The sequence below is a fragment of the Vulpes lagopus genome, chromosome 23, assembly GCF_018345385.1.
Source record: "Vulpes lagopus strain Blue_001 chromosome 23, ASM1834538v1, whole genome shotgun sequence".
Classification (NCBI taxonomy): domain Eukaryota; kingdom Metazoa; phylum Chordata; class Mammalia; order Carnivora; family Canidae; genus Vulpes; species Vulpes lagopus.
In genome coordinates this window covers 60,085,092-60,099,493 of record NC_054846.1, presented here as the reverse complement: position 1 = coordinate 60,099,493, position 14,402 = coordinate 60,085,092, and the positions used below count along the sequence as shown (strand labels likewise).

Genomic DNA, 14,402 nt, shown 5'->3' with positions numbered 1-14,402 from the left:
TGTGACCGCAGTTACATGGTCAGATATATGGCAAGGGGGTTTCATTCCTCTGAGCACACGCTGTGGAGAGGCCCACTTGAGAGCTAATCGTTTGGAAGCAAGGTAGGGCTCACGGGGCTTATGTAATAGGGCCACTCTGGCAGAGAAAGTGGTTGACATTCATGTCTGCCCCTCCCTGGCAGCTGGCAGTGTTTATTTACTATGCTGTGTAGAAGCCTCAGGAACAGTGGATCACCCTGGACACAGGCATCCTGGAGAGCCCCTTTATCTACAGCCCTGAGAAGAGGGAGCAAGCCTGGAGGTTTATCTCATACATGCTGGTATATGCTGGGTAAGGAATGACAGTAAGTCGCGGATGTCGGAGGTGACTGCAAGTACTCGTAACCACCAGCATTTGGTTGGCGCTCTTATTGATAAGGCAATCACATGGCCATAATCTTTGATCCTCAGCGACCCTAGGAGGCAGGTACTAGTCCTGCCCTACTGTGTCCGAGGCTTGGGGGATGTTACTCGCTCCACGTCACTTGGCTAAGTTGCAGAGCTGGAACCTCAACCCATTAGTGCTAACCCAAAGTGCTACTTTCTATTGCATGATCATTGCCCAATATTGGTATTTATATAGGAATATTCATGAGAAGAGACCAAATCATTCTAAACAATATGTATGTTCCCCCTAGTTGCTTTGATGTTGTTAAAATGTTCCCTTTAGGATATGAATCATCAATCCCTCCCTCCCTACGCCTGCCGCACACTTAAAAAAAAGAATTCGTGAGCACTTTGTTGAGTGTGTAACACGGACTAACACAAGCCATGGGCAATGCCCTGCCTGCCATTTGGCTTCTTATATGCTCATCATCTTTTGTGACCTTGCTCAGAACCCATGATTCACTGTGCCCATAGCAGGCAGTGAGCAAGCTGCCTGCTGCTGGGTTCCCCCTCCAGTGGATGCCTGGGGGTTCAGATGGGGCCAACTTCATCTTTGTGACCTACCCAGCCCTGGACCTTGAAGGAAGATGCTGGCCAGCATCCATGGCAGGACACAGGGCTCAGAGGCTTGACAAATCAAGGACAAAATTGCCTATTGCCCAGTTTCTACGGATCCTTTCGGTTTGGTTTTTCATTTAACATGTTCTGAACAAACGTGGCTCCTGCACTCAAGGGATTTATATGGGCGAGCAGTCGGTTAGATAGTAACTCAGGGCCATATGGCATTATAGTCATAGTAGTGACTTGGTAAAATGGGGCAATAGTATCTGTCCCATGAGGATGCTGTGATTAAATGACACCATGGTTATCATGTAATTTCTGCAGTGTCCGACACATAGCAAGGCACTCAAAAAGAGGTCTCAAGGCTGTGTAGGACAGGTCATAGATGGGGCTGTAGAGGTTTGGAATGCTTTCAGATGAAAGTAACCAAAAGAATCTAATGGGGGCCTAAACAAATGGAGGTAATTCTTTACCATACAAGAAGCCCAGAGGTTTGTGGTTAGTTCATGAGTCTTTTTTTTTTTTTTTTTCTTAATTCATGAGTCTAATGAAGCCAAGACTCCTGGTTCTGTGCTGGCATCTCTGGTTTTCCCTTGACCTTTCTCTCATGGCTGCAAGTCGGCAGCTATAGCTGGGTGTTAAAAGCAGGAAGGGGAAGTGTAGGACCGGGTACTGGTGAAATCCATCCCGTTTGCCTGGAAAGCAGCTCTCTTACTAGTCTCCCATCAGCCCATCACTGCTGCTCTGACCTGCATTTTGTTGGCCAGAACCATGGACACGACTACCCCTAGCTGAGAGAGGCTGGCCAAATGATAAGGAGATGGATGTGGGCTTAGCTATTGTAGATATAAACATAAAGAAAGGAAGGTCAGAATGGGGATGGTTTCACAGATGACATGGGTTCCAGCTGGACTTGGAAGGGTAGATAAAATTTGGATGAAAAAAGTTAGTATTTCTGTTCTGAAGTTATGATAGGATCTCATCCTTATGCCATTTCTACTCATGTTATTGAGCAGCAGAAAGAACACCGAGGGTGATTCCTTGGGGTTTTTGTGTTACTGGTCACTTTGTCCTCAAGCTGTTGCCAGAGGACAGGACAGGTGGCTTCCTTTGACTTTGTTCAAATTCACTAAGGGCACAGATTTCTAAATACTCTTTATGTCTGATGTCTCTCTGTAAGGCCAGTGTCACTGTCCTTGCTGGACTATTGTGTGCTGAATTACATGTTACTTCTTGTATGTCTTTGAAGATGCCTTGGGCAGTGATAGTTGTGGCTGGGTGCACACGTGGCCATGAAGGTAAGTAATCTGTTCTGCAGTCTACCCGGAGAACCTCTGCTGGGTATTTGTTGAGCAATTTATAATGCAAAAACACAATCCTAAAGCTAGTATGAAAGCTGCTACACTTTGTGGAAGATCCAACGCCTATTTTGTTTTTTAACTTTTTCGTTTAACCTTGAAATCTCTTACGTAATAACTAAATTGAGGATTACTGTAATGTGGGAATGTACCAAGATACATTCAGAAATCCTCCAGAGATAACCTGTGGGATTTGGCAGGCAACATAATGTGAATTTTATTTAAAAATATTTTTACCTCTGTAAAAACTAGAATAAAAGCAACGGGTGCTCAAATATGTCATATGCCAATACTACAGTTTGGCAGATGCTAACTTAAGCTGGTGTTACTGGGTAAACTTTCTTTTTCATCCTGGTAAACTGTTTTTTCAGCTTTTTAAGGTAGAACCGGGGATGAGGTTTCTCTTGCCGTCTCTGTTTTATTAAAGAATATCCTAAGACGGCAAGAGCAGTTGTTTAAAAACCTATTGAAACTTGGGGGCATCTAGCTGGCTCAGTCGGTAGCGTGTGCGACTCTTGATCTTGGTGTCTCCACATTGGGTGTGGATATTACTTTAAAAAACAGAACAAAACTATTGAAACTTAAACTCTCAGTCCTAAAATTAGGACTTTCTTAATACCATGCGAACAAAACAAAATCAGATGCCAGGGGCTGATGTAAGATGGTAATTGTCATCTAAACCTAATATCAAGTTTCTGTTCCTTAAGCCATCCTTATTGCTCCCTGATATGGTCAGTCACTGTTTTTTGTTTGTTTGTTTGGTTTTTTAAGATTCTATTTATTTATTCATGAGAGACACAGAGACATAGGCAGAGGGAGAAGCAGGCTCCCCACTGGGAGCCTAATGCGGGACTCGATCCCAGGATCGCGTTGTCAGTCACTGTTATAAAACAGAACTTATAATATGAATGTACACTTCCAAAATGTCCTTTGTCTGTTTTACATGCTGAGATTTTATTTAAAAGAAAAAAAAGTCACCTAAAAATACTAGAAAATGGCATTTGAGTGAAGCAAGTCTGTCGTCAGGAACAAGACACCAACGCCTGTTAATGTCCCAAAGAAATAACTGTGCTTTGGTCATAATTTTTGACTACTGTGTTTGTCTCTGCAGAGTTCAGCACATCTTGGGGAATCTTGTTATGCAGCTCGTTTTGGGTATTCCCTTGGAAATGGACCACAAAGGTCTCCGAGTAGGGCTGGTGTACCTGGCAGGAATGATCGCAGGTTAGTGTCCTCAGGATCAACACAGAATCGATGCCTCTGCACTCTGAGGAGGCAATGCACAAAGCAAAAGTAATCTACGTTTTAAAAAGATATTTTATTTATTTGTTCATGAGAGACACAGAGAGAGGCAGAGACACAGGCAGAGGGAGAAGCAGGCTCCCTACAGGGATCCCGATGCGGGACTTGATCCCGGGACCCTGGGATCAAGACCTGAGCTGAAGGCAGACACTCAACCGCTGAGCCACCCAGGTGCCCCCAAAATCCAGGTTTTGAATTAGATCTGCTGAGCCACCCAGGTTTCCCAGTAATCAACATTTAAGTCAAGATTTACTGCACTCCTAATACGGGCTGGGGAACCTGATGAGCATTAGAAATTAATTAGGGGCAGCTGGTGGGCTCTGTCAGAAAAGCATGTGACTCTTGATCTCGGGGTCATGAGTTTGAGCCCCATGTCAAGTATAGAGATTTCTTAAATAAAGCTTAAACAAAAAAGAAGTTAGAAGGGTGCCTGGATGGCTCAGTTGGAAGAGCATGCTACTCTTTATTTTAGGATGGTGAGTTTGAGCCCCACATTGGGTGTAGAGATTACTAAACAAAAAATAAACAAAAAAAAGTTAAAAATATCTGAGAGAAGATAAGCAGATGGGGAGAGGTCATGGTGCCTGTCTTCAGATATCTCAGAGTCGGACTGGGTTTTGCACAATTGGGAGTTGTGTGTAGTCTGGTGTCCAGGTGCACAGATTGGGTAGAGACTTAATAGCTAGATCACGAAGGCCCGATGTGTCAGACTGGTGATCTTGGGAAGTAACACAAATTTGCGTTTAAGAAAGACAGTTTGAGGGGATCCCTGGGTGGCACAGCGGTTTGGCACCTGCCTTTGGCCCAGGGCGCGATCCTGGAGACCCGGGATCGAGTCCCACATCAGGCTCCCGGTGCGTGGAGCCTGCTTCTCCCTCTGCCTGTGTCTCTGCCTCTCTCTCTCTCTCTCTCTCTGTGACTATCATAAATAAAAAAAAAAAAAAAAAAAAAAAAAGCAAGTTTGAAGAGAATGCAGAGAAGAGCTAGAGGGGCCCCGAAAGCTCAAGAGAGACTAGCAGCATGCCAGTGATCTCTGAAGTTGGGTGTGTCTTAAGATGATCCACTTTGGTCGGAGCAGAAAAATCTTAGAATTCCCATCTACCCTTTTATTGGAGACTTTATTTTTAAATTTTTTTAAATTTTTTATTTTTTATTTAGTTATTTTTTAATTAAACTTTTTTACATTGCAATTGTATGAAATCAATACGTAGTGGTCCCATGTGTCCTTTAACCAGTTACCCCCAATGGTAACAGCTTACAAAATGACAGTACACAGTATCACAACCAGGATATCCACCTGGATACTGTCAAGGTGCAAAACAAGGATCCCTCACATTGTATTTTTATAGTCACACCCGCTTCTTCTCCCCCCCACACCCTCTAATCTGTTCTCTATTTCTATAATTTTCTCACTTCAAGAATGTCATATAAATGGAATAACACAGCATATCACTTTTGGGATTGGTGGTCTTCGCACGGCATAATTCTTTGGAGATCAGTGTAGGTTGTTGCATGTATCAACACTTCTTCATTTTTATCGCTGAGTAGTATTCCAATGGCTAGACCACTGTTTGTTTAACTCTTTTTGTTTGTTTGTTTGTTTTTTTGTTTAACTCTTGACTCATTGGAGACTCTCTGGGTGGTTTCCAGTTTGGGGCTATCACAAATAAAGCCGTTATAGTGTGTACAGGTTTTTGTGAACAAAAGTACAGAGTTTTGTGAACATACATTTTCATTTCTCTGGGATAAATGTCCACGAGCACAGTTCTTTGGTTGTATAGTAGTTGCATATTTCGTTTTTTAAGAATCAGACAAAACATTTTCCAGAATGGCTGTTCCATTTGACATTCCCTCCAATATTGTATAAGTGATTCCATTTTCCACATCCTCACCACCATTTGTTTTTTTTATTTTTCCTCACCACCATTTGTGTTGTCACCATTATTTCAGCTGTGCTCGTAAGTGTGCAGTGATATCTCATCATGGCCTTAACCTGCTTTACTCAAATGGCTAATGATGCTGAACACCTTTTTTTTTTCCCCCTAAGATTTATTTATTTATTCATGATAGACAAAGAGAGAGAGAGAGAGAGAGAGGCAGAGACACAGGCAGAGGGAGAAGCAGGCTCCATGCTGGGAGCCCGATGCGGGATTCGATCCCAGGACCCCAGGATAGCACCTGGGCCAAAGGCAGATGCTCAACCACGGAGCCACCCAGGGATCCCTTGATGTGCATAACCTCTTTTGTGAAATACCTGCTCATGTCTTTTGCTTACTTCCTAATTAGATTTTTTTCATTAAGTTTTTATAAACCATTAAATTTTGAGAGTTCTTTTCGTTCTTCTTTTCTTTTCTAGTCATTTATCGAATATGTAGTTGACAGGTATATTTTTCTCAGTGTGTAGTTGTCTTTGCATCGCTTTAATCGAGTCTTTCACAGAGCAAAAGTTTTTAATTTCGATGAAGTCTGATTTATTAATTTTTCCTTTATGAATCGTGCTCTTGGTCATGTCTCAACTCTTCACTGCACTCCGGGTCCTAAAGATTTTTTCTGATGTTATCTTCTAAAGTCATAGTTTTATGCTTTATGTTGAAATATGATCTATTTTGAGTTGGCTCATTTTTGTATAAGGTATGAGGTTTAGACTGAGGTTCTTTTTGGGTTTTTTTTGGATATCCAATGACTTTGCAACAATTTATTAGAAATTCTATCTCCTTCATTGAAAAAAATTTTTTTTTGCACCTTTGTCAAAAATCACTTGGCTTATTTGTAGGGCACTATTTCTGGGTTCTCCTGTTTGTTTTGTTGACCGATGTGTTACCCCTTCACCAATACCATGTAGTCAATACCACTGTAGCTATACAATAAAAGTCTTGAAATCAGTTAGAGAGATTCAGTTAGAGAGTTAGAGATTTTGCTCATTTTAAAGACTAAGCATTTTTCTTTTACAAAAAGATGAGTATCTAATTTGCTGACTTTTCCCCCTGTGGTAAACACAAGGCTTTCAGTAGGATGCAACCTAACAGATGTTGAAAAAGCAAATGCAAAATATGTTTCTTTGGCGACATAATAGCCTTTTTCATACAAGGAGAAAGAACATAACTGCTCTTCCAAAAACACTAATGCTCTGAAAGGGCATTTTAAAAACTAATAATTGGAAATCGTTCTCTTGTTGTTTGATTTTGCTGCTGGGAATGATGCAATGAGTCTTAGAAATTCACACTTAAAATGTGGGGAAACAATTTCCTTTTTTTTTTTGGAAACAATTTCTTAATCGGTTTTAAGATTTCTCAGTTAAGAGTTTTAGTGGGTTTTAAACATATTTTATAATACTTTCTGATTAAGAACAAGTGACTGATGCTAAGAAAGGTGGGGATTAACAGTTAAATTACAACACTTTTCTTTTTTTTATAATTGAAGCACAGTCAATGATATAATTCTCCCATTGGAAACTACATGTCCTTTTTATTTTTATTTTTATTTTTATTTTTATTTTTTTACATGTCATTTTTAAATTGTACATTTTGGCTATGATAGTAAGAGAAAATTTCTATAGAAAATAACCAAATTTAGAAGTATATATTTGTAATTTCAGGGTTATGATTTTCAATGAGGGTTTTTAAAAAGCAATGAAGCTTATTTTATAAATCTGCTCATTGAAAAAAAATTTTTAAATTAAAGACTATTTTTTTTTAGAGGAGTTTTAGGTTTACAGGAAAATGAAGAGGAAGGCACAGAGATTTCCCATAAACTCCCTGCTCCCCCCATATAATATGTCCCCCCCCCCCCCCCGAACAGATGGGCCTTTGTTAGAATTGATGAATCCTCCGCTGGCACATCATAATCACCCAATAGAGAAGTTCACTTTTGGCATTGTACCTCCTGCAGTTTGGGACAAATGCGTGATGACATGTATCCATCATTAGAGTAGCATGTGGAGTATTTTCACTGTCCTAAAATCCCTCTGTTCATCCCTACAGCCCCCCCCTGCACCCCCCCCAGCAACCATTGATCCTTTTACCATCTCTGTAATTTGGCCTTTTCCATTATGTCATATAGTTGGAATCATACATCATGTAGCCTCTTCAGATTGGCTTCTTTCACTTAGTAACATGCATTTAAATGTCTCCCTTGTCTTTTCATGGTTTGATAAACATTTTTTGTACCAGGGGTGCCTGGGTGCTCAGTCAGTTATACGGCTAACTCTTGATTTCCACTCAGGTCATGATCTCATCTCACGGTTGTGAGATCTGGCCCCAGGTTAGGTTCCACACTTAGCGGCGAGTCTGCTTGAGGATTCTCTCTCTCCCTGCTCACTCTCTCTCTCTCTAGATCTTTAAGAAAAAACATTTTTTTGTACCATTAATAAAATAAAAATGATAATCGGGGATCCCTGGGTGGCGCAGCGGTTTGGCGCCTGCCTTTGGCCCAGGGCGCGATCCTGGAGACCCGGGATCGAGTCCCACATCGGGCTCCCGGTGCATGGAGCCTGCTTCTCCCTCTGCCTGTGTCTCTGCCTCTCTCTCTCTCTGTGACTATCATAAATAAATAAAAAAATTTAAAAAAATATTGTGTAATCAATGTTTCATCCTTTGAAAATTCTATTTTTATACTTAAAAAAATATTAGTATATGAAAGAAAACCAGTAAATGTACCTGCCATCAAAAACCCTACATTAGTACAGTGGTACTTCTATATGCAACCTACAAATAAATTCATATGCCTATATTGTGGTGGGTGGTTGTATCAGTTTCCTGGGGCTCTTATAACAAAGAACCACAAATTGGGTGGTTTAAACAACAGCACTGTACTATCTCACAGTTCTGGAGGCTGCAAGTTTGAAGTCAAGGTGTCAATAGGACCATGCTCCCTCCTCTGATCCTGTTGTCTGGGAGAGTCTGGGGTGGCCATCAGTCCTTGGCATTCCCTGGCTTGTAGCTGCAGCCTCTCGAGCTCTGCCTCCATCATCGTGTGGAGTTCTGCTCTCATATGTCCCCTTCTCCTCTAAAAAGGACACAGTCATATTGGTTAGAGCCCCACTATACTCCACTGTGACCTCATCTTAATGAATCGTATCTGCAACAACCCTATTTCCACATAATATCACATTCTGTGGTGCTAGGGGGTTAGAACGTCAATATGTCTTTTTGGGGGGACACAATCCAAACTTTTGCAGTGCTCAGATTTTTTCTTTAACTGATGAAAACCTTACTGGCCTCCTGGGGCGGTGGGGCCAGAGAACAGGAAGCACTCCTGAGACATGTTAAAGGGATAGAATTGGCAATGCTCAGTGACATAGCTCCCCATTCTGTTTCCCTTCTACTTTTGTGGAACCTGTTCTTCTGCCTTCTACCTTCGTTCCTGCACACACCTGTCTTTCCTGCCCTTCAAAGCCTTTGCACTGATGAGGACCTTCCTGGCTCTGGCATTTGCACGGGGGTTTCCCCCGCAGCTTGATTTCAACCTATGGAATCAGCCCTGCCCCAGTTTCAGAGGAGAGAGGGGAGGGAATGTGATTAACCTGTTCACATCCCCTGTTAATTTTTGCAATAGCTTCTTGGCAGGTGTCTCTTTGCTATTCCAGTCCTCACACTGTTGCCTGGGTCACCTTCCTCAAGCACAGATTAGATCATATTATATCCTTCCTAGAACATTGACAATGCCCAGAAGAAAGTCAAAACATCCAAGATTGCTCATTACCCTCCACTGCGTGGCCCCATTGCCTTTCTTTTCTTTTCTTACCTTGGAAGAATAATCTTTACTAATGTTCAAAAAAGAAAATTATACATAAGAGGTTAAGGGGATCTTGATGTAAAATGTTTTTTAATAACTTGGGACGCCTGGGTGGCTCAGTGGTTGAACATCTGCCTTCAGCTCAGGGAGTGATCCTGGATCATTTATCCATTTCGGGATCAAATCCCGCATCGGGCTCCCCACAGGGAACCTGCTTCTCCCTCTGCCTATGTCTCTGCTTCTCTTTCTGTGTCTCTCATGAATAAATAAATAAAATCTTTTAAAAAATAACTTTTTTGAGGTCTTATTGACAGACACAAATCTGTACATATTTAACGTATGTGCCTTGATGGGCTTGGAGATAAGTATACACCTGTGAAATCGTCCCTATGTCATAAACATATCCATCACCTCTAAAAGTTTCTGCTTGCCTGCTGTCTTCTTGCTTTGCTTTTTTTCCAGATTCCTTAATACATCAAATAACTTTAGTGTCCCCATCCTTGCTCCTGGCAAAGCAGGAGCTTCGGATTAACAGCATTAGTATCACTCGTCATAAAGGCATAATAGTGCCCCCCCCTCACCAGACCTACTTATCAGAATCTGCATTTGAATGAACCCAGAAGTGATTTGCATGCACGTTAAAGACTGAAGAGTGCTGGTCTGCAATCCCACCCGGGCTCCCCAAGGTTGACTGATCATCATAGTCACCTGGAAAGTTTGTCATAGCTACAGCTATCCAGAGCCTATCCAGATCTACTGGATCAGAATCTCAGAGGATATGGCCCTGGCATCTGGTTTTGTTTTCTTCCCTGTTTGGTGAGGTATGATTGACATATAATAGGCTGCATGTATTTAAAATGTATAATATGAGAATTTTGCTATGTGTATACAATCATGAAACTATCACCACCGTCAAGGCAATAAACATATCCATTGCTCCCCAAAAAAGTATCTTTGTGACTCTTGAAAATCGCTCTCTACTGTCCCTCCCTGTCTTTTCCCTGCCAACTACTGATCATTATAGATTAATTTGTATTTTCTAGAATTTTATAGAAGTGCAATCATAGAGTATGTACTCTATCTTTGGTTCTGTCGGTCAGCATAATTATTTTCAGATTTATTCATGCTCTATGTCTATCAATGGTCAATTCTTTTTTATTGCAAGTGGTATTTGATTGCAGGGGCATACCACAAATTGTCCATTCTCCTGTTGATGGACATTTGAGTTGTTTGCAGTTTGGGGTTATTGCAAATGAAGCTTCTATGAACACTTGTGTGTAAGTACTTGTGTAATCAAATGTTTTCAGCTTTCTCGGGTCAATACCTAGGAATGAAATGGCCAGATCCTATCAGAGGGTACGTTTAACTTTTTAAGAAACTGCCAACTGCTTTCCTGAGATATAAGCTATACAATATACAACTCATTTAAGTATTTAATTCAATGTTTTTTTTTTTTTTACTTAATTCACAGATTATATACTCATCATCACAACTGAATTTTACGTTTTTGTTCCCCAAAGAAACCCTGGACCTCTCCCCACTCCTCACCCCATTCTCCCTTTTCCAGCCTTAGGCAACCACTACTACTACTGTCTTTTTAGATTTGCCATTTTGGACATTTCATACAAATGGAATCATATAATATATGATCTTTTGTGATTGGCATTTTTCACTTAGCATAATGTTTCCATTCTTCATTGATGTTGTAGCATATATCAGTGCTTCACTCCTTTTTATTTATTAGACTATAGTCCATTGTGTGGCTATACAGGTTTTCTCTACACATTCATCAATTGATGGATATTTGGGTTATTTTCACTTTTTGGATATTACGAATAACACTACTATGAATATCTGTGTAGAACTTTTTGTATTAATCTCTTGGATTTATATCTATAAATGGGATTGTTAGGTTATATGGAAGAAAGTACAGCTTACCCTTAGGGGGTTCTGAGCCCCCTCACACAGTTGAAAATTTGCATGTAATGTTTGACTTTCCCAAAATTTAATAGCCTACTGTTGACCCAAAACCTTACTGATAACATAGTCAATTAACATATATTTTGTATATATTATTATGTACTGTGTTCTTATAATAAAATAAACTAGGGGAAACAGTTAAGAAAACCATAAGGGGGTGCCTGGCTGGCTCAGTCAGAAGAAAGAGCCTATAGGGCAGCCCGGTGGCCCAGCAGTTTAGTGCCTCCTTTAGCCTGGGGTGTGATCCTGGAGACCCGGGATCGAGTCCCACGTCGGGCTCCCTGTATGGAGCCTGCTTCTCCCTCTGCCTGTGTCTCTGCCTCTGTCTCTCTCTCTCTCTCTCTCTGTGTCTGTCATGAATAAATAAATAAAATCTTAAAAAAAAAAAAAAAAGAAGAGCATGTAGTCACATGATCTTGAGGTCATGAGTTTGAGCCCCATGTTGGGTATGGAGATTACTAAAGGCAAAAAACAACAACAAAACTTAAAGAAAATCATAGGGAAGATAAGATACATTTACAATACTGTGCTGTATTTATTGGGAAAAAATCTGCATAAGGGTGGACCTGAGCAATTCAAACCTGTGTTGTTCAAGGGTCATCCGTAGTAACATTTTACACCTTCACCAGAAGTTCCAGCTCTTCCACAATTCTCAACACTTGCTAACATCAGTTTTTTTAAATTTTAGTCAGTCTATTGGGTGTATGAAGGTATCTCACTGGGATGGATGGATTTATTATTTTTTTTATATTTAAAAAAATTATTTTGGGAGCATCCAGGTGGCTCAGTTGGTTAAGTAGCCAACTCTTCATCTCAGTTCAGGTCTTGATCTCAGGGTTATGAGTTCAAGCCCTGCACTGGGCTCTATGCTGGGTGTGGGGCCTACTTGAAAATTTAATAATTAAAAAAATAAAAGACATTTTATTTTTGAGTAATCTCTCTACCCAATGCAGGGCTTGAACTCACAACCCTGAGATCCAAAGTCAAATGCTCCACTGACTGAGTCAGCCAGGTGTCCCTCTCACTGGGTTTTAATTTGCATTTCCTAACAATTAATGATGGTGAATATATTTTCATGTGCTCATTTGCTATCCACATATCTTCTTTTGGGGTAAGGTATCTGTTAAATCTTTGCCCATTTAAAATTGGATTATATTCTTTATTATATATAATAATGTATATTCTGATTATAAGTCCTTTATCAGATATATGACTTGCAAATATTTTCTCCTAGTCTGTTGCTTGTCTTTTCATGTTCTTAATATTATCTTTTGAAGAATAGGAGTTTTAAAGTTTTGGTGTATAACTTATCACTCTGTAAATTTTAGGAATTGTGCTTTCAGAGTCAACTCTTGAACATTTGTGTGTATGTGTGTGGGGGGGTCAGATTTATCTCCATATTTTATATTTTTGATGTGCTGTAAAGTACTATTTAAAAATTTTCTATTTCCAATTCTTCACTGCTATGACATGGAAATAAAGTTGATTTCTTTGATCTATCCTCCAATTTAATTCACTTATTATTTCTAGTAAACAGTATCTTCCCTAGGAATTTAAGTAATTAGGCAAAATCTTGTGGGTTTGTTCATGTTCTCACCATTTCCAATGCCCTCCATTCCTTAGTATAATTTCATATTTTCATTTGATATTTTTTCCTTCTGCCTGAGGATTTCCTTTAACATTTTTTTAATTAAATATTTATTTATTTATTTATTTATTTATTTATTTATTTATTTATTTATTTGAAAGAGTGTGTGAGCAAGTGGGGGGAGGGGCAGAAGGAGAGAGAATCTTGAAGCAGACTCTGCTGAACACAGAGCCCAAAGTGGGGCTCAATCCCAGGACCCTGACATCATGACCTGAGCCAAAAACAAGAGTTGGCCACTTAACTGATTGAGCCACCCAGGTGCCCCTCCTTTAACATTTCTTGTATGAGTCTGCTGTTTATCTATTCTTTCAGCCTTTGTATGTCTGAAAAAAGAATCCTTATTTTGCCTTTCTTTTTGAAATATATTGTTATTAGGCACAGAATTCTAGCTTGACTGTATTTTTTTGTTCAATGGCTTAAAGACGGTGCGCTCTACTGTTTATTCATTTGCATCATTTCCAATGAGAAATCAGCTACCATCCCTATCTTTGTTCCTTAGTAGGACACATGTCTTTTTACTCCGGTTGCTTTTAAGATTTTCACTGCTTTTGAACAATTTGATTTTGTTGTGACTTGGTATAGTTTTATAAATGTTTGCAGTGCTTGGGGTTTGTTGAAATTCTTGGATTGGTTGATTTATAGTTTTCATAAAACTTTGGAAAAAATTTGGCCATAATTTCTTCAATTATTTTTTCTGTACCTGACTTCTCTCCTCTTCTTTGGGGACTCAAATTATGTATGTATTAGGTTGCTTGAAATCGACTCACAGCTCTTTGATGCAGTATTTATTAAAAAAAAAAAATCTTCTCTATGTGTTTCATGTTGGATACTTTTACTACTATGTCTTCATGTTCACTATCTTTTTGTCAGTACTGTCTAATGTGTCATTAAACTCTACTGATGTATTTTTTCATCTTAGACATTGTAGTTTTTGTCTTTAGAAATTTGAGTGTTTTGTATCTTGTATGTCTCAATTTTTTTTTAATTTTTAATTTTTAATTTTTTATTTATGATAGGAACACAGTGAGAGAGAGAGGCAGAGACACAGGCAGAGGGAGAAGCAGGCTCCACGCACCGGGAGCCTGATGTGGGATTCCATCCCGGGTCTCCAGGATTGCGCCCTGGGCCAAAGGCAGGCGCCAAACCGCTGTGCCACCCAGGGATCCCTGTATGTCTCAATTTTTGAACATACAGTATTACAGTCGTAGTAATTATTTATTCCCATTATCGGCTAAAACTTACACTTGTGTTAGTTTGGGAATGTTTTAATTGATTGCTTTTTCTTTTTCTTATGGGTCATATTTTCCTGTTTCTTTGCATATCTGACCATTTTTGTTTGGATGCTAGACATTTAATCTTTGGATGGTGGATATTATTGTATTCCTTTTTTTATA

The 14,402-nt window shown here is 39.8% G+C and overlaps 1 protein-coding gene across 1 annotated transcript in view; it reads left to right on the top strand.

The window, feature by feature from the left end:
- The window catches only part of RHBDL2 (rhomboid like 2), a 49,110-nt gene that overhangs the window by 23,854 nt on the left and 10,854 nt on the right, over window positions 1-14,402 (top strand). The window contains 2 exon segments of the mRNA XM_041738427.1: window positions 183-331; window positions 3,457-3,569. Of these exon segments, the coding sequence (XP_041594361.1) occupies window positions 183-331; window positions 3,457-3,569 (262 nt within the window).